At 44.7% G+C, this 26074-nt stretch overlaps 1 protein-coding gene across 2 annotated transcripts in view; it reads right to left on the bottom strand.

Annotated features, from left to right (window-relative positions):
* The window catches only part of GAB3 (GRB2 associated binding protein 3), an 85011-nt gene that overhangs the window by 41474 nt on the left and 17463 nt on the right, over positions 1-26074 (bottom strand). Inside the window, exons 1-2 of one of the 2 annotated variants that reach the window (XM_008686773.2) lie at positions 3048-3172; positions 1279-1582 (exon numbers count right to left, since the gene is read on the bottom strand). In XM_008686773.2, the coding sequence (XP_008684995.2) occupies positions 1279-1543 (265 nt within the window). In that variant the 5' untranslated portion in view covers positions 1544-1582; positions 3048-3172. Of the gene's footprint in view, positions 1-1278; positions 1583-3047; positions 3173-26074 lie in introns of those variants that run through there. The other variant, XM_040626687.1, reaches the window with a different exon arrangement.

Raw genomic sequence — 26074 nt, 5'->3', positions numbered from 1 at the left:
ATGTTATGTATCTATGTTTTAGGAGAACTCCTGGATGAGGAAAGAAACAGAGGCGACACATAACATGGCACACAGATATGTATGCAGTTTGGGCTGAAGGTAGGGACTAGGGTGGCAAAGAGTGAGTGGCAAGCCTGGAAAAGTTGGTCAGGGATGCTCTGCTTGTTTGCACCAGGTTGGACTCTGCCCAGGAAGGATTCACTGCAGCTTTGCAAGTAAGCTTCACCTGTTGTAGTAAGGATAAAGAGCTTGCCATCACTTCATTTCCTTTTATTTGAGTGCTCTTGCAGCTCAGTAATGTGACTGAAGAGCTAACTGCACTTAACTAAGCTTCCCAGGTTCATGAAAAGGGAAGGATTTTGTCCTCAGGAAACAACCCCCCACCCCCACCCCGTGCCACCCTAGAGAGCTGCAGCTGACTCTCCACCGCCACCTAGTGCTCCAATGTGTGTTTCAGTGGCAGGTGATAAGCATAACACTAATGGTGGAAATGTTGAAGCCATTGGCGACTGGAATTGAGGACTGAGGTTTTGTCTGCTAGACTGACATCCTAAAGGAAATCAGATTCAAGATCTCACAGGTTGAGGGTCAGGGCATGGTGCAATGATGTCAAGGGCTCCACAGCAAACTCCAAGAAGGGAAGTGAATTGTAATGCTAGGTGCACGATACCCAGTATATTACACAGGAATACGTGTGCAAGCATGTGTATGAAAGAGAGAGCAAGAGTGAAAGTGAGCAAGAATGAGAGAAAGCAAGTGAGGGGGAAAGAAAGAGAACAGGAGCGAGAGCCCAGGAGTGGCCCAGAGCAACCTCAGAGCTAATTTGCCATGCACAGACCTCAAGCTGATTGGAGATATGAGAAATTCTTCCCTGCCTATGAGAAGTGGCCGAGTTCTGTCTTTCTACCGCCCAGTGCTGAACAACCCAATTGACAACAGAAAAACTGGAGTTCCATGAATTACTGAAAAACGCTGAGATTTAATATTTCCAGGAAATCAGCAGCAGCAACAACATGGGGAAAATCAGAGCCCTCCTGGACATCCTCACCCACCTTCTACTTTTACTACATCTGTTATCTGTGGCTGATGCAAGCAAAGCTGTGGAGTGGCTTTGAAGCCACTGAAGTCACTTGTGTGCAGTGTGTGGCACATTCGGGCCTGAAATCTCGAACCAGGTGAAAGGAAGCCACCTGTAGAACTGTACTTTGCGGGAAAAATTCTGATATCCAGTACCCACGGCCACCCCATGGCGCACAGGAACCCAGGCTCTGCTCTCACCTGCGCCATCCTCCAGCTGGCCTAGGTTGCAGACCTGGCTGATGCTGTACACCCACACCAGCATTTCTACCTCAGTCTTGGCCACCAGATAAAATGTACGAGAAGTCGTCTTGACAATGAACACGAAATTATTCTGAAATTCCTTCCGCACGAAGCCAGGGCCCACGTGCTTCCACACGGCGCACTCGCTCAGGTCGATCACACGGATGGGCTTGCTCGAGTGCTTGCTCCTGTAGTACTCCAGGACGTCAGGGTTGCCACTCATGCGGCCCCGCCGGAGGACAAACCAGCGCTTGCGCCAGGCCTGCGGAGAGGCAATTCAACAGGGGGTTACTGGACCGACTGCTCTTGCTTCTCGGATTCCGTCACGATCCTATTTCATGACAAGGATGGCAGAAAAATAAACCAGCCATTCCAACAATGAAATGCAAAGTCCACCAAGCTTTGGATGAAATGACTAGTGCACCATGTTCAAGTCTGTTTTATTCAATGATTGTAAGGATGGGTCCTTACTGGGGAGTGCACTGACAGCATTCACACCCACAGGTCAGAGGACCAGGGTCGTGCAACCGTCACCATCAATGCCGCAAAGGTACGTAATAGAAATGTATGTATTGGCATGCAGAAAAAAGCCTTAGTAACAAATGAGAAGAAAGCTTTCTTACCACTGTCCATCTCAATCCAAAAGCCAAGATCAAACATTCAAATCAGACACAAATGAGGAGTGCCCACCATTGTCAGTATCATCTAACACCGTTATTCAACTTCTAGAGAATCGCTTAACAAGAAAAGAAAAATCATACACATTTGACAGAGAGGATTACCATCATCTGAAGTTGACGACTTTCTGTAAATCCCCAAGTGCTTTACCATAATCCATGTAGTCTCCAAAACTATCCTATGGGAGAGGTAAGTATTTTTATGTCTGTTTTATGTTTAAGAACATTGAGGTTCGGAGAAATTAACTAGCTGTAGGAGGGGATCTGAACTCAAGTGAGAATGGAAGGACTAGTAATGAGTGTGAGGTAAAAAGTAGAGAAAGGGCTGTAGCCAATTCTTTAGCGATGTCTGCCTGTAAAGTGGGACAGGGAGACAGAGAGAGAGAATCTTAAGCAGATTACATGCTGAGCATGAAGCCCGAGTCGGGGCTCAATCCCACGAGTCTGACATCATGACCTGGGCCGAAACCAAGAGTCGGTTGCTCAATCATCTGTGCGACCCAGGCACCCCCAAAGGGTTTTTTTTTTTAAAGATGGAAGACACTTAAGCATTCACCTCCTAAATCAGTGTTTCCCAATTAGGCATTGGGATGCCTCAGGGGGCATCTGAAAATAGGTGTGTTTTGTGCGTCCTAAAGGCTGGGGGTGGAGCAGGGCAGGAATTGTTTGGCCTAAAGCTATTGTGCCATGTTGAGAAACACTGTAACAACTAAAAGGAACTTGCCACAGGAATCTCAGAAAGAGCCAAGCATTGAGGTGAAATGATCAGGGAAAGCTTAGTCCATGCTCAGAAAAGAGAATGATGTTCCAAAGAAACCAGCACCAAGACACGACTCTGCATGCCACTGGAGGTACTAGGGAAGACTTGAGGGCTCCTCGGCACCCCACTTACCCTGACCTAGAATGAGCTACCTCCTTGGGTATGAGGCCTAGGAAAAGATGCTTATTTGCAATTGACTGTGGCCCCTCCGTTCTAAGGAGTCCTCAGTATCTGTAAACTTCCCTGCCATCTCCTGGAGAAGACCTTCCTCAAGTTCCCCATTTTCTTACATTAGACACCTCGCTTTCTGTGGTGGAGAATGGAGCACAGATGGGTAACAGGCTGACGGGCTGACAGCAGGGCTCTTTTCCATTGGAGATACTCGATGTTGCAGTTGGCAAATGCTAGTGGAGAGATTTATAGCTCTGTGGTTTGCTCTTTTGAGCAGTGGCATGTGTGACAGCAGGAAGTGTGGGCTTCTGCCAGGAGGCTTGGTGACCACTGGGACCGGAAGTCTTTCGTATCTTGAGCTTCATTTACGCCTGACACATTTATAAGCCCACCAGCTTAGACCAAGAGGCCAGGGGAAAAGGAAAAGCCACTGTCTGGAGTGTTCTCAGCTCCCTCCCTGCCCAGGAAATATGAGATCCAAGGCAGCAGAGAACTTGATCAAGCACTGAAAGGGGAAGGCCAATCATCACAAAAGACCTATTACGCCTCAGACTAGAAAACCCTTTTGAGGCCTGGCAAGGGGCAGCCATCAGCAGGTGGACAGCCGCTTCACACTGGGTTAGGACAAGGAGGGGAAAACGGTGCCTGGCAGGTGAGCCCTGGCTTGGTTCTGCCTTTACAGACACTGTAAACCTCTGAGGAGAGGTTTGGCCACTTGGAAGAGGGACAAAGCGGTGTGATTAAGTCCTTGTTTTTAAGACAGAAGAAATAACAGCATGTTTGTGTGCTCATGGGAATGATCCAGGAGGGAGAGAAAAATTACTGATTCGATAAATGCCTGTTGCAAAAACATGGCATCGGATGGAGTGGAGCTACCAAACAGAAGAGAAGGAGCTCAAGTGTCACTGTGGGCTTTGGAACATGGGGGGGATGGGAAACTGGGCAAACAGCGATATAAGGCCTAATTCCTGGGTTCCCTGAGATGGTGCAGGCCCGGGGAAGGGGCCCAGGGGGTGAGGGAACACCATGCGTGCCTGCTAAGGAAAGCCTTCATGGGGATCCTGGGGTACCCCAAACTTTCCGAAGGCGACTTTGATAGGGAAATGTGAAGAGGAACTTTGTTTTACTTCCCAAAAATCATTGTAAAAGAGGAAGTCAAACTGAGTGCAGAACCAAGTTTCAACTTAATTGCTCTTAGTCTTATGGGAACAGCTTTCTCATCCTTTAATAGCAATTTTGGGGGAAAAAGTAATACCAAGAATCACCACGCATCCTGCCAGATGATAGACACAGAGAAGGGGGTGAGAACTGGTCCCCAAAAGAGCCTGCTATCTGGCTGGGATGGTTAAGGGGTAGAAATATGAAATATGAAATGGGTAGATTTCAACTCGAGGCAATGACTGCATGGACATTCTGGCTTTCACTCCTTTGTTCAACAACCATCTCTTGATGGCCTGTTAATATACTGGACACCATGCAAACCATGGGAAAACACAGAACAAGGCACAGGCCCTGCTACCCAGTCTTGTGGGCAGATGGAAAAACAGACAATTGCAGTCATTATTATTATGATAATGGAAAGGCAAAATTCTATGGGAACACACAAAAGACACATCTCTATCAGATTGGTGGGCCTGGGGAAGCTTCCAGGATGGCTAAACCGAGCCTGAAGAAGGGCCAAGGAAGCAGCCAGTGCAAAGGCATCTAGTGTTCGACTTACGCTTTGACTCCTGAGGCATTCATTTCAAAGACTTCCACTTTGAAATGGCTTCCACTTCAAACACACTTTCTCCAAGGAACACAGGGCTAGCCACACCGCTAAATGGAGAGCAGGTCCCCTCACCCCACCAAGGCACCTCTGTTTTACAGATTGTGGTTGATTTTGATAACTGACCATTTGGGCCACTTGTTTTTTCTCTTCCCACACTTGTATTTCAAACTCACCAATAGTGAGTCCATGACACCCTACGCCCCCCACCCACCTGACCCTAATAAAAGCAGAAGCCCAGACCCCTGTGAGCCCTCTCTCTACGGATGACCTTGCTGTGCGGCCCCAGGTGTTCTGTGTCATTCCCAGGTCTTGTAAGTAATAAATTTTATTTCTTCCAAATTTCCTGATGGTTTTTGCTAAAGGGCATCTTGCAATCATAGTAAGAACCACAAGGGCCGGTCCAACCCCAACAATGGTTATTGATGGGCTGAGACTGGCCCAACAGGCACCAGGACAAAAGCGGCACAAACGCTGTGTAAGTGCAGGCAGTTCCGCAGGGCTGTGAGGCAAGTGTGGGAGCAGAAAGGAAAAATGATAGTCACCCAGTAACTTCAATAGGAGGCAGCATAACTCACCAGCAGGCCCTCCCTCTGGTTTTTATTGTACTTTTATTTATTTATTTTTTAAGATTTTATTTATTTGAGAGAGAGTGCGTGTGAGCATGAGCTGGGGGAGGGGCAGAGGGAGAGGGACAAGGAGAGGGACAAGCAGACGCCCTGCTGAGCAGGGAGCCCTTCTGGAAGTGGGAGACATGTGACAAAGACCCCTGAAAGCAGTTGGCCAGCACCAAAGTGAAGCTCTTTACAATGAAATAGAGCAGGGACGCCTGGCTGGCTCAGTCTTGACCTCAGGGTTGTGAGTTCGAGCCCCACGTTGGGTGTAGAGATTACTTAAAAATAATAAACTTAAAAAAAAGATACAATGAAACAGTGCCACAAGGAAGTTATCAGATCTGACTAGGGTCACGTCAGAAGGACTCTGAAGCTCCCACTGGCCAAATAAGCGGGGAGTCTGCTTCTGCGGACTCGTGATCTGAGTGAAAGGCAGACGCTTTACCGACTGAGCCACCCAGGTGCCCTGAGATCAAAACTTTAAATTATATTGCCTAGGGGATGCTCATTTGAGTGACAAGAACATTAAAAAAGTGCAAAGAAGGGTCGCCTGGGTGGCACAGCGGTTAAGCATCTGCCTTCGGCTCAGGGCCTGATCCCAGGATCCTAGGATCGAGCCCCACATCAGGCTCCTCCGCTATGAGCCTGCTTCTTCCTCTCCCACTCCCCCTGCTTGTGTTCCCTCTCTCGCTGGCTGTCTCTATCTCTGTCAAATAAATAAATAAAATCTTTAAAAAAAATAAAATAAAATAAATAAAAAAGTGCAAAGAGATTTCTACACATGCTATGCCAGGGTAGGACTTACCTACAGGGAGAAGGAGGTTGTGACTGAGGTGAGGTACATGGAGAAGCTTCAGCACAGAATGGTGAAGTTATTTTCCAACTGGCTGGTGGTTAGAAGGGGGCTCATCTAATAATAATTAATTAAGCCGTACATTTGTTCTATGTGGTTTGCTATATTTGTGTTTTCTTCTATGATAAAAAGGATTTTATTTTATTTTATTAAAGATTTTTATTTATTTATTTGAGAGAGAGTGTGTGTGTGAGAGAGAGAGAGCACGAGCAGGCGGAGGGGCAGAGGGAGAGGGAGCAGCAGACTCGCCACTGAGCGGGGAGCCGGATGCAGGTCTTGATCCTAGGACCCCGGGACCATGACCCGAGCCAAAGGCAGATGCTTTAACCGACTGAGCCACCCAGGCGCCCCGAGAAAAAAGGATTTTAAAGCAATTCCTCTGGAGAGGGCATGTTCACAGATCCATTCGATAAACAGTTATTAAGTGCCTACCACGTGCCAGGCACTGTGCAAAAAGGGAAGAAGGGTGCTGGTTTGTCACTTTCTAGCTGCACAGAGGACGTGAGGCCCTGAGGGCTGTCTCTTCTCACTTGGGAGCTGTTTACATTTTACAAGTGCAGGATCGCTGGCTTCCATGGATGCACTGAACTCCACCTTCTCTCCCCTTGGACCTCTTCTGCCAGGCAGGTCATAAGCAGCTCAGGAAAGCAAGATGGAAAGGGGGGAGGTCAACAGTTCAGAATAGATTGTGAAGATGAGCATGTCCTGCACCAAGAGGATCTAGAAAGCAAAACCACTATGCAAACAATTAGCCACAATTATGACTCAGAGAAATAGAGTACAAAAAGTCAGGACCTGCATTTGAATTCTGTCTACCTCTGACTTTCTGGGTGACCTTGAGCAGATAACTTGACTGCTGCAAATCTCAGCATCTGCCTCCCGTATGGTGTAACTGCAGCGAAGCGATGAGAAATGAACGGCAAAACATTATGTTTGAAAGTAACTTCTTTAAAAAAAAAGAAAGAAAGAAACTTATAAAATGATGATGGGACTAGCTGTCATCAGGGCACAAGGCACTGCTTGCCCTGGGGAAACTGCTTCTCCCTTTCTAGAACCCATCTCCCCTGCCGTGCACTAATGGGCTCTGAGGGCTTTTCCAGCTCTGATAATCAAAGATCTGTTTCCCATCAGCCTTTCCTGCCACAGCCACCAAGCTGACTCATTACCACCCCAACAGTATCATCTCCAACAACAAAAACCTGCAACATCCTGTAACCCTGTGGAAAAGTGTTTGTGCTCATTCCTAGAATTTGAGAGAGGCTAAAACTGAGCTCCTCCAGGAAGGTGTGTCTAGATCACAGGTCTGTTCATTTTTATGGAATTGTTAGCAGAATAACCAAATCTCATCCTTCTAAGAGTTGTGTTGTTCTCCTCTTAAACCAACCCAACTTGCTTACCTCATAATTTACAAATACCTCCCAGTTTGTTTCTTGATAGACAGTGACCCACCAGATTAAACAAAAGGACAAGTGCCAGGGAGGTTATCTAGGGGAGGGGGGCTGAAACTTGAATCTGAACTCTGCTGTGATAGGTTGAATTGTATCCCCACCCCCAAATTCATATGCTGAAGTCCTAACCCCCAGTACGTTAGAGTGTGACTGTATTTGGGGACAGAGGCTTTACCAAGTTAAAATGAGGCCATTAGACTGGGACCTAATCCGATGTAACTGGTGTCCTTATAAAATGGAAAAAATTGGACACATATATAGAAGGAATATATTGTGAAGAAGTCAAGAGACATAGTATACACCAACTCTACCTGAAAGGGAAGAGCATTCTGGAGGCACCATTTGGTCTGGAGCCTCAGGCCAGAAAGGAATCAAAGGTAGTTTCATGAAACATCTCTAAACTATCTGCTTCTACCTCAGAGTATTATGAAAACAAGTAGAATACATCGATCTCTGAACCACAATTTCAAGGTGCACCATTTCAGGAGAGAATTCCTAACCTTTTATGGGTTATGAACCCCTTAGAGACATGATGAAATGCATGGACCTTCTGTCATCAGAAACACGCATGCGCCTGAACACACACTCTCTCTCTCTCCCTCTTTCTCTCACTCACTCTGTCTCCCACACACACCCCCACCCCACCCTACCCCCCCACTCTGGACTGCCTTCCCTTATTGAACTACGCAACACTCTCCTTTAGTGGCCTCTTCCCATTTCATATCCCTTAGCTACCGTGTATTTGATGAGAATTCACAAAATTTTGTTTCCAACCTGGATTTTTCCCAGGAACTTCAGACGCATATAACCAACAATCATACATCTCCACTTACGTATCTGTCTCTTAAACTTAACATGCCCAAAACTAAGCTCTCAATTTCATGCCCCTCAAATCTATTCCTCTTCCACCCTTCCAATATCTCAGTAAATGGTATCATCACCCATCAATTTTCTAAATCCAAACCTAGGAGTGATTCTTGCTTCCACTTTCTGCATCCAATGCAGTAGCAAGTTCTTTTAATTCTTTCAGAACATTCCAAATCAACCCACTTTTCCCTATGCATCCCCTAAAACCCCACTCTGGTGCGAGTCACCCACATCCACTCTCAACACCCCCAATAAATTCATTCTTAACAGAGAAGTCAATGACCTTTTAAAAACCTAATCAGATCATATTGTTCCATTGATTAGCCCCTTCCAAAGGTTTCCTAATGCCCTAATAGTAAAATCCAAACTCTAATGTGGCCTAGAAAGTCCCACATGAACTGGTCCTGCCCATCTCAATCACCCTCTTGCTCTTTCACACTGGTCTTTTTGATGTTCCTGTCACTGAGACTTCAACTTCATTGTCATCTCCTCAGATCATCCAAGTTAAAGTGGCCAGCCACAATCATTCTCTACCACATCGCCCTATCTTAATTCCCTCCAGGCCACTTTCAACACCTGGTATTTTTGTTTGTTTGAGATTTGCTGTCTGTTCCCCTGCCCCCCTCTGGTGGCAGCACAGGCCTTGTCTGTGTGGATCACTGCTTTATTCTGTGGGCTTAGCAGTGCCTGGCACAGAACAGTTGCTCAGTAAGTACTTGTTGAATGAATGAATTCCACACAATTTCATGGTATCATAGACCTAGGTTTAAAATACTATTCTTGAGAAACAGGACTAGCTTTGCAGGTTCATAACAAACCTAATCACCAGGATTTTCTCCTCATATATTTATGCTCCAAGAACTGGGGATGTGATGGTGAACCAGGTAGACATGATCTCTAAGCTGGACCTTAAGCAGTCAGGCAAGGTTCGGTACTGGAGTTTTATTTATTTTTTTGAAGATTTTATTTATTTATTTGACAGACAGCGAGCAAGCACGAGCAGGAGAAGCAGCAGGCAGAGGCGGGGGGGGGGGGAAGCAGACTCCCCGCTGAGCAGGGAGCCCAATGTGGGGCTCGATCTCAGGGGATCCCTGGGATCATGACCTGAGCTGGAGGCAGACGCTTAACTGACTGAACCACCCAGGCGTCCTGATACCGGGCTTTTATTTTATTTTTTTCTGATACCGGGCTTTTAAATCAAACACCAGAAATGCCCTATCCAGACAGTGCAGTATGTTGTTCAGGATTAAATTGGGGTGTGAGAGTGATCAGTTATGCATACCTAAGATGAGCTTTTATCAGTTACTAAGAGAGATCATCAAGGCTGAAATTTATAAAGCTTGAGCACTTTATTTGTGCACTCAGTTTTACTTGCACAATAAGATAAACCTGGTTGGGTTAGAGCAAGTTTCTTGGGCTCCAGAATTCACTCCAATAAAATTGAAGTGGCCCGTCTGGATGGTGTCCATTGTCAAAAGACACTGAAATGAACTGAGAGACATCCCGAAAGTCTCTGAGGTTGTAAAGAGACACCTCTGGTTTAAACTTCTTTTTTGGCCAGAATGATTACTGTCCCTTTGTTTCAGCGGAATTGGCCCCCTGCCCCCTCTGCAACGGTGAAATCCCAAAGCTATGAAATCATTTCCTCCACAAATGCACAGGATGGGTCAGCAACCTGCCTTCATAGCCAGGCTTTCCAACTCAGGCTGAAGGAACAAAACCCACATGTAGCTGCCTGGGGAGCTCTAGGTTTTGAGCCTTCGGCATTGCTGTCTTCTCAGCAATGGCAGTTTCTCACTTAACCTGTCAAAGGGACTGTGTGGGCCTCTTCGCCTTCTGATCCATCAACGTGCTCCATGCACACCGTCCTGGCCAAGAGTATCGAGAGCTCCAGAATTTGGCGCTCAGATTCTGACTGCTCTGATCGCTTCCAAGCGTTGCTCTCCTCCTGAGCTGCAGGGTATGCCTCTGATTAGAAGAGAAATGTTGCTAAGAACCTATCTCTCGGGGGCTTAAGCCTGTTCTGACCTTGCCTGGATGCCCTGGGATGGCAAGAACATCACCTATCTTGGTCCCTGAAGTGCCTCCAGCGTCTTTACCAGTCTCGGCACACAATACATACGTGCTGTGTGCTTGTGGACTGACTGGCAGGCTGCAGGTGTGGCTGTGAGGCGCTAACCAGAAGGACCCTCGTGCTGACAGCTGTGGTGGTCACGTGAAGCTACATGCACCGATGTCATTGGCTGGTTGTGACACTAAGTGACACTAAGGGAATGGGAGAAGGCCACCAGCCTCCTGGGGATCTAATTAAATAAGTTTACAAAAAGATCCTCAGTCCACAAGAAATCAAGAAAGGACAGAATAGGAAACCTCGAAGAGGTGGGGCAAACAAAAGGCACAAATCAGATGCTTGATTTCAACCCGAGTGCATCAACAACACTTAACATTAAATGCGAAGGACTCAAGGCTCTGGTGAAAACACATTCATCGAATGGGATGTATGCAGGGGATAGAAAGAGAAACAGGACACAGGCTCTGCTTCTATAATGCTCACAGTGGTCTTGGGGCCAAGTGCTGTGACAGAATGTGCTGTGCAAATGAATTCACAACTGCCGGGAGGCTTGCGGGGACAGACGATGAACCTAGAGAGGTGGCAGCAGCCAGGCAGTGGAAGACGTGGTGGGGGTGGCACTGATCGGAATTGGCCCGGCAATGGGGTGTGGACCGTGAGGGGGTGGGAGGGCTCCAAGCGGAATCAGAAGCTCTGGTTTACTACTATTGTGTCATGTGTTATCAACGGCTCCGAGGCCACTGCATGAAACAAGGGCAAAGGAGCTTTCACTGACGGCATTTCTTTTCTCACACGTTTATCAACTTATATTCATAATGCTGTGAAGTGGTCAAGGCAGCTAATTTTCCAGAAAAGGAAACTGGTTCTCAGAGACATGAAGTGTCTTGTTGATTAATCCAAGTTTCATGGCTCCCCTTTCAGTGTTCAAGAACATTCTTTAACTTAAGAAACTGAATAAAAACTAGTTGAAATGAGCAGCACCTGAGTGGCCCAGTCGGTTGGGTGTCTGCCTTCGCCTCAGGGTTCTGGGACCAAGTCCCGCGTCGAGCTCCCTGCACAGTGCTTCTCCCTCTCCCTCTGCTACTCCCCCTGCTTGCGCCCTCCCTCCCTCCCTCTCTCTCTGTGTCTGTGTGTGTGTGTGTATATGTCAAATAAATAAATAAATAAATAAATAAATAAATAAATAAATAAAATCTTTAAAAATTAGTTGAAATTAAAGAAGAGAGAAAACAGTGGGAGTTGGTTGGTGACTCAGTAAGATATCTTAAAATGTCACCAGACAGGTTTTCTTTTCTTTTTTATTATTTTTAAAGATTTTATTTATTTATTTGACAGAGATAGAGACAGCCAGCGAGAGAGGGAACACAAGCAGGGGGAGTGGGAGAGGAAGAAGCAGGCTCATAGCAGAGGAGCCTGATGTGGGACTCGATCCCAGAACGCCGGGATCACGCCCTGAGCCGAAGGCAGACGCTTAACCGCTGTGCCACCCAGGCGCCCCCAGACAGGTTTTCAAGCTGCTTGCTCCTACCACTCCTGCAGTTTACTGGTAAGTGTGTGGGGGAAAACAGTGACAGAGTAGCAACCTCAAAGTCACTCGTTAGAGCCCTTTCAGCAAAGACTGTGTTAGCCCACAGAACTGTCAAAACCATTTCCCCTGATTTAGCTCTGTCTTCCAAAGTGGAATATTTCTGTCCCTCTACATATTCTTCTCTAGAGTCCAGAAGACACGGAGGAAAAAAAAAGGAAGAGAGAAATAAGACATGCCCTTGTGTGATTTACTGACTTTTTATTTCCTCTTACATCCTTCTTCATCACTGTTCCTCTATGAACAGGTTTCCCCCATTGGGTTTTTCTTGTCGGTGTGGTGCTACTAAAGTGGACTTAGTGAATGCTAGTTAGTGTTTAGAAAACCTAACAACTCAATCACTGCCTGCCATTTGTAAGGCCCCCAGGAATCTTGGATGTGGTCCCAGAACACGAGATGAAGGGGAGCATTTGGTAACGACTTGGAGCTCCCATTCTCTTCCCAGTGGTTTCACCATGAAAACGGCTCAGGAAGTTTGGGGTGTGTTTATGGGTTGCAAAAGGTGAAAATCATCAAAGAAACAGAATTCTGGATAATGTTCTATTTTCTCTCCGCCTTCTACTTCCTTGCCAAGGGGGACTGCAAAAGCCATGGGACCCAAGGGCAGCAGGTCAGGAATTTCCAGGAGCTCCTCTTTGTCCTGGCTCAGTGCCACTAGCCCTGGGATTGCTGGTGACCCTTCGGCCTGATGGCCTGTAACCTTCTGTTCACTGCCAGATACGGCTAGGACTTGTCCCAGGCATGGGATAACTTCCTGTGATTGTCCTGGAGATGGCCTGGCTCACAGGATCAGCTGCCATGTTTGTCAACAGAGACCGAAAAGTCCCGTATCTCTGCAATGTGGTGGGCCTTGGAAGGAGGAATCCTGAGGAGGAATGTTCAGCAGAGATAAGTGTGCCACACTACATGACATGGACTTGACCTTCCTCATGTATTGTCAGCCCAAGTGCCACTGAATGTCCTACCTAGTTTCTCATTAGTTCTTACATGGCAGATTCTTAGAGGTCATTAAGACCAGCTAATCAGCTTTGCAGGTGTTGTGAACCTGGGACGGTCACCAATACATTAGGTATCAAGCTCAGGATGCAAAATGATGGGTTGGAACAATGGGCCAAAACCAACTCAGGAATAAACAGTTGTTTGAAACTAGTAAGTTCTGTGATACATTAAGAGTCTGAGGTAGAACCAAAACACAAAGGAGGCGATCAAGTCTGAAGGAACAATATGAAGTGACAACCTGACACCTGAACTAGTTGATGGGGAAACCTTTTTTAAAGCAGGGTACCTGCAAAGGCATGAATGTATGAGAACAAACTTTAAAAAATCATCCTCATCCCAAAGTGTTGGGTACAGATAGTGATGATGGTTACACAACATCGTGAATGTATTTATATATTTTTTAAGAATTATTTATTTATTTTAGAGAAAGAGAGAGTGAGCACAAGAGCAGGGGGAGGGGCAGAGGGAGAGGGAGAGGGAGAGAGAGAGAGGATCTTCAAGCAGACTCCCCACTGAGCATGGAACCCGAGTTGGGGCTCAATCTCTCAATCCTGAGATCATGACCTGAGCGGAAATCAAGAGTCCCACTTAACTGACTGAGCTACCCAGGTGCCCCATTAATGTATTTAATGCCACTGAACTTTACACTTACAAATGGTTACAATAACCAGTATTATATTATGTACATTTTACAATTAAAAAATGACAAAATAGTACTTTTACATCCATGCATGTCTGTCCTCTAGGGACATTCCCTACTTCTCAAGGTGAGTGCACAGGTACAAGGGCTCCTGGGATTGTGTCCAGAAGAGCCCGCTAACAATGGGAAGACAGAAAGACCTGAAGTAACACAGATTTCGCAAAATATACAGCAGTAATAATAGTTAGCACAGATGTCCCAGGAACCATTCTAAGTACTTTGGATGGATTGAATTAAATCATTTAACCCTCACATGGAACACACTCTTCATACATAGGAGGAAAGTGAGGTGCATGAGCTAACATGCGGCAGAAGTGGGCTTTGAACGCAGACCATCTACCTCAGGAGCCTGGGTCTTAACAGTGTGCTATAGTGAGATCAGAAGCTGCTATCCACTGACTACAGCTATGTAGGTCAAAGAGCTTAGAACGCCCCAAGGGTGAGTCAGGAAGAAAGGAATGAGGCGAGTGCTCACTTCGCATTGGAGCAACGCAGAGCAGATTAGCTAAGGCTGTGCAAGGATGGCATGCAAATTCGTGAAGGGCTCCCAAAAAATGAAATGAATGAGGAGAACTGGGATCGGGATTGTGGGAGAGTGTGTACTTGGGTTACAGAGTCTAGGAGAGGAGAAAATACAGCACCATTTTCTAAACATGAGCTCAATCTAGCAAGAGATCCTCTCATTTCCCTCAAATACAGGAATTTGGAAAGATTTGGAAAACCTGGTCTCTTGGGTTATTAGATATAAGATATCTGAGGTTTAATGCTGAGAATTTTTTTTTAAATGCCCCAACAGTGTCTGACACTTGGAATAAACTAGTGAATATCTGTTTCATTGCACATACTGTCAAAATAAATGCTGCATGGGTTAAAGATTCACATTTAAAAAGGAAATTAGAGGGGCACCTGGGTGGCTCAGTCAGTTAGGCATCTGCCTTCGGCTCAGGTCATGATCTCAGGGTCCTGGGATCAAGTCCCACACTGGGCTCCCTGCTCAGCCGGGAGTGTGCTTCTCCCTCTCCCTCTGGCACTCTCCCTGCTTGTGCGCTCACTCTCTCTCTCCCTCTGAGAAATAAATAAATAAAATCTTTAAAAAAAATAAATAAGAAAAATAAAAAGAAATCAGGACAGTCTTGAACACATAGAGGTGGACATTTCCCTAACCCTGGCAGCTGGAGATGCCTGAGCTTGAAACACACGTGTTACGTGTGAGCCTGGGGTGTAGGCAGGTGGAAGGGAAGGCAAGAGAGGAAAGTGAGCAGGAAAACGAGGGAGCTGTCCTCAAGGGTCCAGCTTGGATGGTGGCAGCACCTCGGGGGCTGGGGGGGAGGTGGGGCATCATGCTGTCAGCTACAGCTCTAAACACTCCTGTAACTAGAGGAAGTTGCCCAAACCACCTCCCAGCCTCTGGCCAGCACTAACTGTGAATCAATAGAAGCCACTCCACCCAAGAGACCACAGGGCACCAGTGTTTATTTAAGCTCCTGTCTCAGCACAGGAGAAGCTAAGATCCCAGAGGGCGCCAGCCTGGACACTTATCCTTGGAGAGGAAAAGAACGTTCTCAGTTTCAACTTAGTTTCATAACTTGCTTGGCTTAAGGCACATACATCAGCTGCAAGGGAGAACCTTTTATTGTTTACAGTTAAGGCAAACCCCCTTGACCTCCTCAAAGCTGACCCAAATGCCCTTTCTTTCTCCCAGGAACACATGTGCAAGTCAGGGTTCAGAAATGTGAGTCAAGTGAATGGATGAGAACTGGTCAGACACGACGACACTAACCAGACTCACTTCCAATTCAGCTCAAGCAAGCAGGTCCTGTGATGCTTCCCCCTCTTCAGCGTATCTCCCCTCGCCTTAAACCCACTGTCTTGCCATCACTGTCCCACTGCACTTGTGACTTCTGAGAGTCCAGAATGGACCAAGTTGAGGATTTTTCACTGGAATCCTTGAGAAATCAGTTTCCTATTTTGTCAAAACTGTGCCCTCCGAAGGGGGTGAGGAGATGTATAACTAACCTACGGTCTTTCCATGAGTTGCTTGGATATTCCTTTTCTGTTTTGGGTTCTTTTCATTCTTTTTGATGAGTTTCACAGAAGGGAAGTATGAGCAAACATGTATTCAGAAATATGTTACTTGTTTCTGTCAGTTTTCTCAGAAACCTCTTTCAGAGCTCTGGCAGTCACATAGACCAAAGCAAAAGAGTATCTGGTCGTTTAAATTTGTATAATGAGGTTGGATGTCATTTCTTATGTGTCATGTCTCTTTGTAGACCTCCTTCTGTAAACAGCTGTTCATATACTTCGCCCATTTTTCTACTGGGATGCTGATCTTTTTCTAATGACTGATTATTCATGGAGGTAAGGATTATTCGTGTAAGTAAAGGACATGAATTCTTTGCTTGCCACACACGATACAAAAATGTTTCACAGTTTGTCGTTAGCCTTGTAAGTTTATATTGTTTTTGAAGTACCTAATGCCTAAAATCGTGCTTGGCAACATTTAGGAGATGATTACTAAATATTTGTCGAAGGATTGACTAAATGAATACATGAATAAACAGAAGTTTTATTTTCATATAAAGGTTTTCCCTGTCCTAAGATCTGACTGACATTTTACAACCTTCTCTTCCAGGAATTTTGTCATTTTCTTACATTTAAATACAACACATCTGCAATTCATTTCTCATATATGTAGTACATGGGATTGAACTATAATTTTCTTTCTTTGTACCTGAATCTCCTTACTTAACTTGGTGTCAGGGTTATTGAAGAAGTTCATAGCTTTTTCTGTGCCTAATAGTTTTAAAAAGTATGAAAGTCAACTGTGCTTTCAAGTTTAAAAGAACTCAAATATAAAAACTTCTTGAGTCAAGCATCTGTCTTAGAGGTAATTATCTGACAACACATTTCATTTCTTTCATAGTTACAGGGTAACATTTCAGGGTCTAAGATTTTGACAAGACAACATTAGAATTTTCATTTGGGGTGAAGATTTGGGTGAGGTTAAATGACCACTTCAACTTCAGTTTAACTTCTAATTACATGGTTCTCACGGCCAAAGACCCCAAACCACTGATTTCTCGTCAGCACTGAAAGCCACAATGTAACAGACTTGCTTCTTGTGAAATAGGAACTGGTGGTGATGAACCGAAACAGCTACCGAAAAGGAGGCCTGGGAGGGGCCCACAAAGCAGCCCGTTGGGGGATGCAGGCAGCAGGTCGCTGCTCCTCCCTTTTAGTGAGCAACAGTGAGGTTATTTGTCTCCGTGGAAAGCAAGGAAAAATTCTTGCCTGTGAAGAGGGCAAAATAAGCAGAGTTACCTCAATAGAAGAAAGTCTCCAGTGAAAGGCTTTGCTAAGTGCTGTGCATGAGTAAGTGACATAAATCACCCCACTATAGCATGGCAGACCTAAGACAGGCAAGGCTCCATCTGGCAGGAAGACAGGGCATTTTCAGGCACAGGGCACCAACGAGCAAGGGAAGGAACCCTGACTTTGATGTCACTCACTCTAGGCACTTGGGGAGAGAACACTGAGCAAACCTGCTCATGGGCTCACAGTGCAGGGAGCGAGACAGACAAGTAAACAGAGGGGTGCTCTGCAAGGGAAGGAAACTGACTTTGATCTATTTCCACGCTAACGCCTGCCCTTAGCTACTGAGACAGCAGATGTGAAGCCACCCTAGCCAGGCCTTCCCAACGTGCTTTGGGGCCGAGTTACACAGGGTCTCTGGGCACATCCAGGCTGACACAAGTTGGAGGCCTTCCCCACTCCATGATCATAAACAACTTTTTTCCTATATTTTCTGTTAATCTTTTATGTTTAATTATTACAGGAATATAATTCTGAGATGCTGGACAGCTCACAGAAACTAGACAGGAACAGAGCTATAGATTTGCTTACAAAAAGTCAAAGCTATCTACATGTTGAAAGACCCCTTGGACAAAGTTGAGATAATGAACATATAGTCAGCTACATTTCATAAACAAAACATACAAAGAGCGTCTATGAAACACTAAGATAAATATATAAATGAGTAATAAGAAGAATAGGCAAAACATACGAATAAGCATTTCACAGAAGACACAGATAGCCCGAAATCATATATCCAGACACTGCTAATTAAAGATGTGATACCTTGGGGCGCCTGAGTAGCTCAGTCCTCGATATCTCAGGGTTGTGAGATCAAGTCCTACAACAGCCTCCGCGCTCAGCAGAGAGTCTGCTTGAGATTCTTTCTCTCCCTCTCCCTCTGCCCCTTCCCCTACTTCTGTGCTCTCTCTCACTCAAATAACTAAATAGAATCTTTTAAAAAATAAAAATAAAAATGGGATACCTTTGCCCATCAGATTGGCAAAAAATTTTCAAACATGTGCACGATGCTGTGTATTCATGGCTGTTTATGTTGTTATTTGTAATGGCTAAAAATCAGAAAGAAACTAAATATCCATCAAAAGGGTGAATAAATTGTAGTATCAATATGCAAGCCACACACATATCCCTCGCTACCCCAGTCTACTCTCCTTTGTTGTCATTCTTCGAGTTCCAATATCCTTATCTCACTTACAAATCTGAGTGAAATGAAGAACACAGTTCCTAACTCTAAAACAGAAGCAAAGTTTCAAAAAACCGAGAAGAGGCTTTTCACCACACATCTTTCTATAATGTAGCCTTCCGGGCACTTTGGGTCTCCCTAAATCTGTTCCTTCCACAGGCTTCCGATTCTCAGTATATAGCAACTCCACCCTCCAAATGCTAGAGGTCAAAACACCCTGGAATTTTTGAGTCCTTTCATTTTGTCACCAAAAACCAATCTATCCAAAACGCCTGCTGGCTCTACCTTCAGAATATATCTCCTTGCACTGCCCCCTCCCTGTCACCTGGGTCACTGCAGTTGCCTCTCACCTATTCTCCAGGCTCCTGCCCTTGTCCCTACAATCTACTCTCAGTGCAGCTGCCAGGGTGATCCTGTTACAATTCATGTGAAATCATGTCATTTCTGTGCTCAGATCCCTCCAATGTCTTTCTCCCACCCTCTGAAGAAAAGCTAAAGGCTTTAGTACAGCCTCTAAAGTCCTGCTAGCACCCCCACTCCCTCCCATCACCTCTCTGACCACATCTACTCGGTCTTCACTCCCTGGACTCCAGCCAAGTTTACTGCTCCTGGTATAACGAGTGTGGTATGCAGATTCCCAGACACTCAAAGCTCTCTCAAATCCAAACCAAAAGGTCTCTATTACAACAAGAGCAATCCCCCCAACAGGAATGACTGCTGCAAAAAGACAACCAGGGGTGCCTGGCCAGCTCGGTTGGAAGAGCACATGACTTTTGATCTCGGGGTTGTGAGTTTAAGCCCCACGTTGGGTGTAGACATTACTCAAAAACAACAAATAAATAAGGGGTGCCTGGATTATTCAGTTGGTTAGGCATCCGACTCTTGCTTTCAACTCAGGTCATGATCTCATGGGTCGTGGGACTGAGCCCTGCATCAGGCTCTGTGCTCAGTGGGGTGTCTGCTGCAGGGTTCTCTGGCATGTGTGTGCTCTCTTTCTCTCTAAGTGAATAAATAAATCTTTAAAAAATAAATGAATAAATAAATAAACTTAAAAAAAAAGACAGGGGCGCCTGGGTGGCTCAGTCGTTAAGTGTCTGCCTTAGGCTCAGGGTGTGATCCCAGCGTTCTGGGATCGAGCCCTGCATCAGGCTCCTCCTCTGGGAGCTTGCTTCTCCCTCTCCCACTCCCCCTGCTTGTGTTCCCTCTCTCGCTGGCTGTGTCTCTCTCTGTCAAATAAATAAATAAAATCTTTAAAAAAAAAAAGACAACCAGATATGGTTTCCCTCTTGATGGAAGAACAAGAATAGCACCTGTGGAAGGCATGAGTTCTGAGATGGTGATGGACTCATTACATTAGTCTCTCAGAAAATAACACATTTGAGTGTTGACTGTTATCATCAAGAGGCAGGTGTGTCTCAGCACGGGACACAGTGGTGGTGGAAACTGCTTCCCTCTCCTTTGCTTAAACTAGCATCTCCTCTCTCTTCTCTTTCACCACCACACTTCTACTGTCCTCCCTACCCATTTCTTCCTCAACCACTTTAGGACTATTGGGAATCAGTACCACCTGAAAGAGTAGGAAGCCCCACTCTGGCGGTCTCCACTGCAGCTTGTCTCCTTGTCTGTCGGAGCCCTGAGAGGCAGGAGGGCCGGCTGGCACTCCCCTGAAAAAGCTCACCTCTCATCTCTCCCAGCTTCACTGACACCTTTCCTCTTACCCTCCCAAAGTTCCACCCTAGGTCCCCTTCCTTCTTACTCATCACATTCTCCTTGAATAATCTCCTTCATCACCATGATTTCTTTTTTTTTTTAAAGATTTTATTTATTTATTTACTTGACAGAGATAGAGAGACAGCCAGCGAGAGAGGGAACACAAGCAGGGGGAGTGGGAGAGGGAGAAGCAGGCTCCCAGCTGAGAAACCTGATGTGGGGCTCGATCCCAGAACGCCGGGATCACGCCCTGGGCTGAAGGCAAACGCTTAATGACTGAGCCACCCAGGCGCCCCCATCACCATGATTTCAACTACTATCTACCTATATCGCAGAGACCACCCCCGAGCTCTGCACAAATTTACCCAAACGACTGCCATATGTCCCACAGTCATGTCAAACTCAGTATGCCCTAACCTGAATGTGGCAGGTACAAGGACTCACCCCCAAACTAAGGTCTTTTCTCCCAGTGCCTATATGACATCATCAAGAGTCCAAAAAGATCTTCACAGATTGGCATGAAGACCAATTGCAGACAAAAAGGATGAAATTTAACAGTAATAAGTGTTAAGTCCAGTTCCTGGGCTTAAAACAAAACAGTAGTTCTGGGGATGTGATATACAGCAACAGTGACCTAAGCCAGTAATACTGTATTACAAATCTGAAAGCTGCTAAGAAAGGAAATCTTAAAAGCTCTCAGCAGAAGAAAAAATGTGTACCTTTGTATGGCGACACATGGTAACTAGACTTATTGCGGTGACCACCTCACAATGCATACAAATGTGGAATCATTGCTGTACCCCTGAAACGAATATAATGTTGTATGTGAACTATAGTTCAATTAAAAAAATAAAGGAAAAACAAAACACCAATAGCACAAGAACAGACTGGAGAAAAGACAGCTTAACAAAAGCACAGAGGAAAACTCAGTTCACTTGACAGGAAGCTCAGTGTGAGTCAACAGTGTGGTGTGGCTGCCAGAACAAAGCTAATGGAATCTCCAGCTGCCATCTCCGCAGCACAGCATCCCGACAAGAAGCGATCATCTTGCTCTGCTCTGCCCCAACACTGTAAACGTGGAGGAGATCATTCAGTTCTGCTCCCGGGTCAGAAGAGGCATATCAGGATGGCGTGGGAACTCAGGAGGAATACCTGGATAAACTGGCAACATTTAGCATGGACATCTGCAGGGCTTTCAAGGTGGCAAAGAATGAGATGTGTTCTGAAAGAGGTAACACCAGCACTGGATTCTCACAGTCACAGCTGTCACACAATTATCTACAAAGCATGTTATGTAACCAGTTTCCTGTCACTGTCTGTGTCCAGATAAGAAATGACTGGTCAAAATGTGGCCAGCAGTTAATTAGACAGCCATTAATATCCCTTCAAATGTACTTTACAGTGCTGATTGTGACTGGGGTTGTCAATCACCGTTCTCAACATTCTCCATCTCTCACATACTTTTAATTAAGCAGTCAACAAGTCCCGCTGGCTATTTCTCTAAAATCATTCTCATAGTTTCCCCTTCTGCCACATTCCTGTGAATACCCCTTCTTTTCCAGTATCCCTCAAGATTGCTTCTGTAGACCCCACAACAGTTTTTAAGCTGTCTAATTGAATAACCATCTAGTTACCTGAAATGAATTTCCCCTTGAAGAAAAGGGTTCTCTAGGGGTGGGATGGGGAGAGGGCGCTCAGTGTTCAATACCACAGAACAGCAATAAAGGGCAGGAGGCATTTGCTTCCAAATGTGCTGGAATGACAAGCTCAAAGACCTAAACTCTTGGCCCAAAACATGATTGAAAAACTGGCCTTTCGGGGCGCCTGGGTGGCACAGCGGTTAAGCGTCTGCCTTCGGCTCAGGGCGTGATCCCGGCATTCTGGGATCGAGCCCCACATCAGGCTCCTCTGCTATGAGCCTGCTTCTTCCTCTCCCACTCCCCATGCTTGTGTTCCCTCTCTCACGGGCTGTCTCTATCCTGTCGAATAAATAAATAAAATCTTTAAAAAAAAAAAAAGAAAAAGAAAAACTGGCCTTTCTATGACATGGCGAAAAGAATCTCTTATCTCTTACACCCACAGGCTGAGATAGCTCAAAAACGAACCTCACAGTTTAATAATTATTCCACCAGGTCTTATATGTGAAATCAGGAGCATGCTTAAGAAAGTTGGGGTGGGGGGTGGCACCTGGCAGGCTCAGTGGGTGAAGCATGTGACTCTTGATCTTGGGGTCATGAGTTCAAGCCCCCACGTTAGGTAGAGGTATTACTATACATAAATAATAAACAAACAAACAAACAGGTAAGATTGGGAACCTGAGAATTGGAATGGAAATACCTGAGGGCATTTGGAGGATTCTGAGTACCCTAAGCTCCCACCCTCCAAAACATATCTGGTGGTATCACCAACGAGTCAGAATCCTCAGGAATGAAGGTTCAGGTCACCTCACCAGGTTGAGGTACTAACTGAGCAAAAGGGGAACAGGAACCAAAGACTCCATTAACCATTCATCTGCTCTGCCTTGCTATTATGTTTTAGTAATTTTCTTTTTCTTTCCTCTTTCTTTTCCATACTATTTTACTTAGACTGTGTTCGTGACAATGAACTTGACAGTTTACAGACTCATGGCAATAGTGATAGTAGAAGGAACAGGTCGGCAGCACTGGCAGCAGATTTCTCACCAGAACTAGCTCTGAGTTGTGGTTTGGGGTGTTTTTTCCTGGCTGTTTAACCTCAAAGCTGGTTCTCCAGCCCTTTCAACATTTCTGTCAGCTACCCAATATCATTTTGATAAGCTCCTTTTCTGCTTAAATGAGTCAGGGTCAGCTTCTGCTGCTTGCAAATTAAAACTCTGACTGGTACAACATCTATATGGAGTATGTGGTCAGTCCAAGTTTCCCCATCTCTAAAATACACCAAAGCTGGAGGAAGAAATTAATCAACAGAAAAGGAGAAATTAAAGAGTTAGAAAAATTAAAAAGTAGAATAATCAAAACACTGGTTCACGGCAAAAATGAAAATCAATAAACTAGAAAAACCATGAGCTAACATAACCAACAGGGAAAAAGGGGACAGAGCAGAACTTCACAATGACAAGGAAGAAATAGCTCTGGAAAGAGTAAAAATACACTTAATAATTTAAGAACCGTTTTGTAAAATTATACACAGATGAATCTGACAGCCAGAATGAAACAGAGACTTATCCAGGAAAAGTAGAATTTACAAAACTGACTTGGGGAGATACAGACTAAACAGATGAGTCCACAGAAGAAATAGGGAGAGTGGACAAAGGTCTAACCACACACAAAAAAGCACCAGATATAGCTTAGAAGGGAATTCTGCCAAAATTCTAAAGTGCTGTTAATTCCAACTCTACTTAAAATATTCTAGAATAGGAGGTGCCTGGCTGGCTCAGTGTGTACAGCATTTAACGCTTGGTCCTGGGGTCACGAATGCAAGCCCCACATTGGGTGTGGAGCCTGTTTAAAAAAAATATTCTAGAATATGACAAACTTCCAAATTTTTGTATGGACCAAGTATAACCTTTTTGTAAAAATCTGTTAAAGATTTCATAGAAATAAATAAAGCCAAATTTAAAATCAAAGACCAATTTCACTTATGAATACTGATGCAAAAATCCAGTGGAAAATAGCATGCATAATCCAGCAACACAATAAAAAAACCCACCCTATCCAGCCGGGGTTTATTCCAGAAATGTAATGATGGTTCAATATTACATTATTAATAGAATTCATTGCTTTGCTAGATTGAATGAAAAAAAATCATGCTCATCACTAGAAATGCTGAAATTAAAAAAAAATTAGCAATGATTTTTGATGAGAAAAACAGATAATACAGGACTCAGTGGACTGTTACCAGCATGAAAAAAAATTCTCCTAGCCCCAAAGCCATTCATTACCGTTAAAAACAACAACAACAACAACAGCAGCAACAGCAACAACAACAGCAACAACAACATAGCTTTATTGAAGCATATACAAAGAACTGCACATAAACAGTTCGATGAGTTTGAACATATGCAGACACCCATGAAACCATCACCACAATCAAGGTAATAGACACGTCCATCACCTCCAAAAGCTTCCTTGTGTCCATGTATGTGGTAAAAACACTTAAAATGAGATTACCCTTATAACAAATTTTAAAGTGTACACTACTGTATTGTTAACTATAGGCATTATGCTGTACAACAGATTTCTAGAACTCATGCATCTTGCATAACTGAAACTTTATACCCATATGAGCCAGCAATCCCACTTCGGGGTACATACTCAGAAGAACTGAAATCAGTATCTCTAAGAGCTATCTGCCCTCCCGTGTTCATTACAGCATTATTCCCAACAGCCAAGATATGACAACAATCTAAGTGTTCATCAAAGAATAAACAAAGAAAATGTAGTAATATCCATACAGTCAAATATCATTCAGCCTTAAAAAGTTAATTTAGGGGCACCTGGGTGGCTCAGTCAGTTGAGCATCCAACTCTTGGTTTCTGCTCAGGTCATGATCTCAGGCGTTGTGAGATGGAGCCCTGAGTTAGGCTCTGGGCTCAACATGGATTCTGCTTGAAGATTCTCTCCCTCCACACCTCCCCCAACTTGTGTGTGCGTGCGCGTGTGCACACACACACACACTCTCTCTCTCTCTCTCTCTCCCCCTCTCTCAAATAAATAAATCTTTTAAAAAAAGTTAATTTAGAAATCTAACATAACCCCTGCCCCAGTAGTAACCGGTTTTCTTTTGAAACTAAGCAAGCTGATTCTAAAGTTCACATGGGAAAACAGAAATCAAAAACAACCAGGAAAACTCTAAAGAAGAATAAAGGGGGACAAGCCATAGCAGTATTAAACAGTGGAACAATGGCACACAAATAGACCAATGGAAGAGAACAGAAAGCCCAGAAATAAATACAGGAATTTCATATATGATGAGGAAAGGCAGCATCTCGAATCAGTGGGGGTACAGATGAACTTTTTTTTTTAAGATTTTGTTTATTCATTTGAGAGAGAGAGAGAGAGAGAGCGCTCAAACACAAGCAGGGGGAGAGGCAGAGGGAGAGGGAGAGGGAGAAGCACACTCCCCACTGAGCTGGGAGCCTGCCATGGGACTTGATCCCAGGACCTGGAGATCAGGACATGAGCCAAAGGCAGATGTAAGTAGTGTTGGGACAGCGATATAGAAAATACTGACACATTTTACTAGATACAATTTTTTTGCACACATGTACACACAAATTACATAAGCAAAGTCAAAACACAAATGACAAACTGGTGAAAATTATACACAGCTTTTCTCACAAAGGACTTATCAGCTCCCAGAAATTCTAAAAAACCAGTGGTGGAGGAAGAGTACATAGGTCACAAGAAAATAAATAAATATATCAAAAAATGTTCAGCCTTCCTCTGAATAAAAGAACTGCAAAGAAACTACACAGAAATACAATTTTTCACATATGAGATGGCAAAAGTCCCACAGTTTGACAACACATTCTTTTGGCAAGGCACTGTTTCACTTTGCTAGTAGGAATGCAAAATGGGACATTTGGTAATATTTACTAAATTTATAGATTCACAGACCCAGCAATCCCAGTTCTGGGAATCATACCGATATAACTGCACAAGTAAAAATGTCACGTACACAAAATTTTATGAGTTGTGACAATGGTTGCAATAACAGTGAAAACCACCTAGATGTGCAAAATAAGGAACTGGTTGAATAAATGTGGCACAGCCACACAGCAGAATATTATACAGCCATCAAAAACAGTGATGACTGGGCACCTGGCTGGCTCAGTCAGTAGAACATGTGACTCTTGATCTCACGGTCATGAGTTTGAGCCCCACATTGGGGGAAGAGATTACTTAATAAATAAAAGTTTTGAAAGAGTGTTAAAAACAGTGAAGAACTCTGGTCACTGACATGGAGAGAATTATAAATCTTTTTGAGAATTCTTAA

The sequence above is a fragment of the Ursus maritimus genome, assembly GCF_017311325.1.
Source record: "Ursus maritimus isolate PB19 chromosome X unlocalized genomic scaffold, ASM1731132v1 scaffold_X1, whole genome shotgun sequence".
Classification (NCBI taxonomy): Eukaryota; Metazoa; Chordata; class Mammalia; order Carnivora; family Ursidae; genus Ursus; species Ursus maritimus.
Note: the sequence above shows the minus strand (reverse complement) of the source record. Positions and strands in the feature narration are given on the sequence as shown.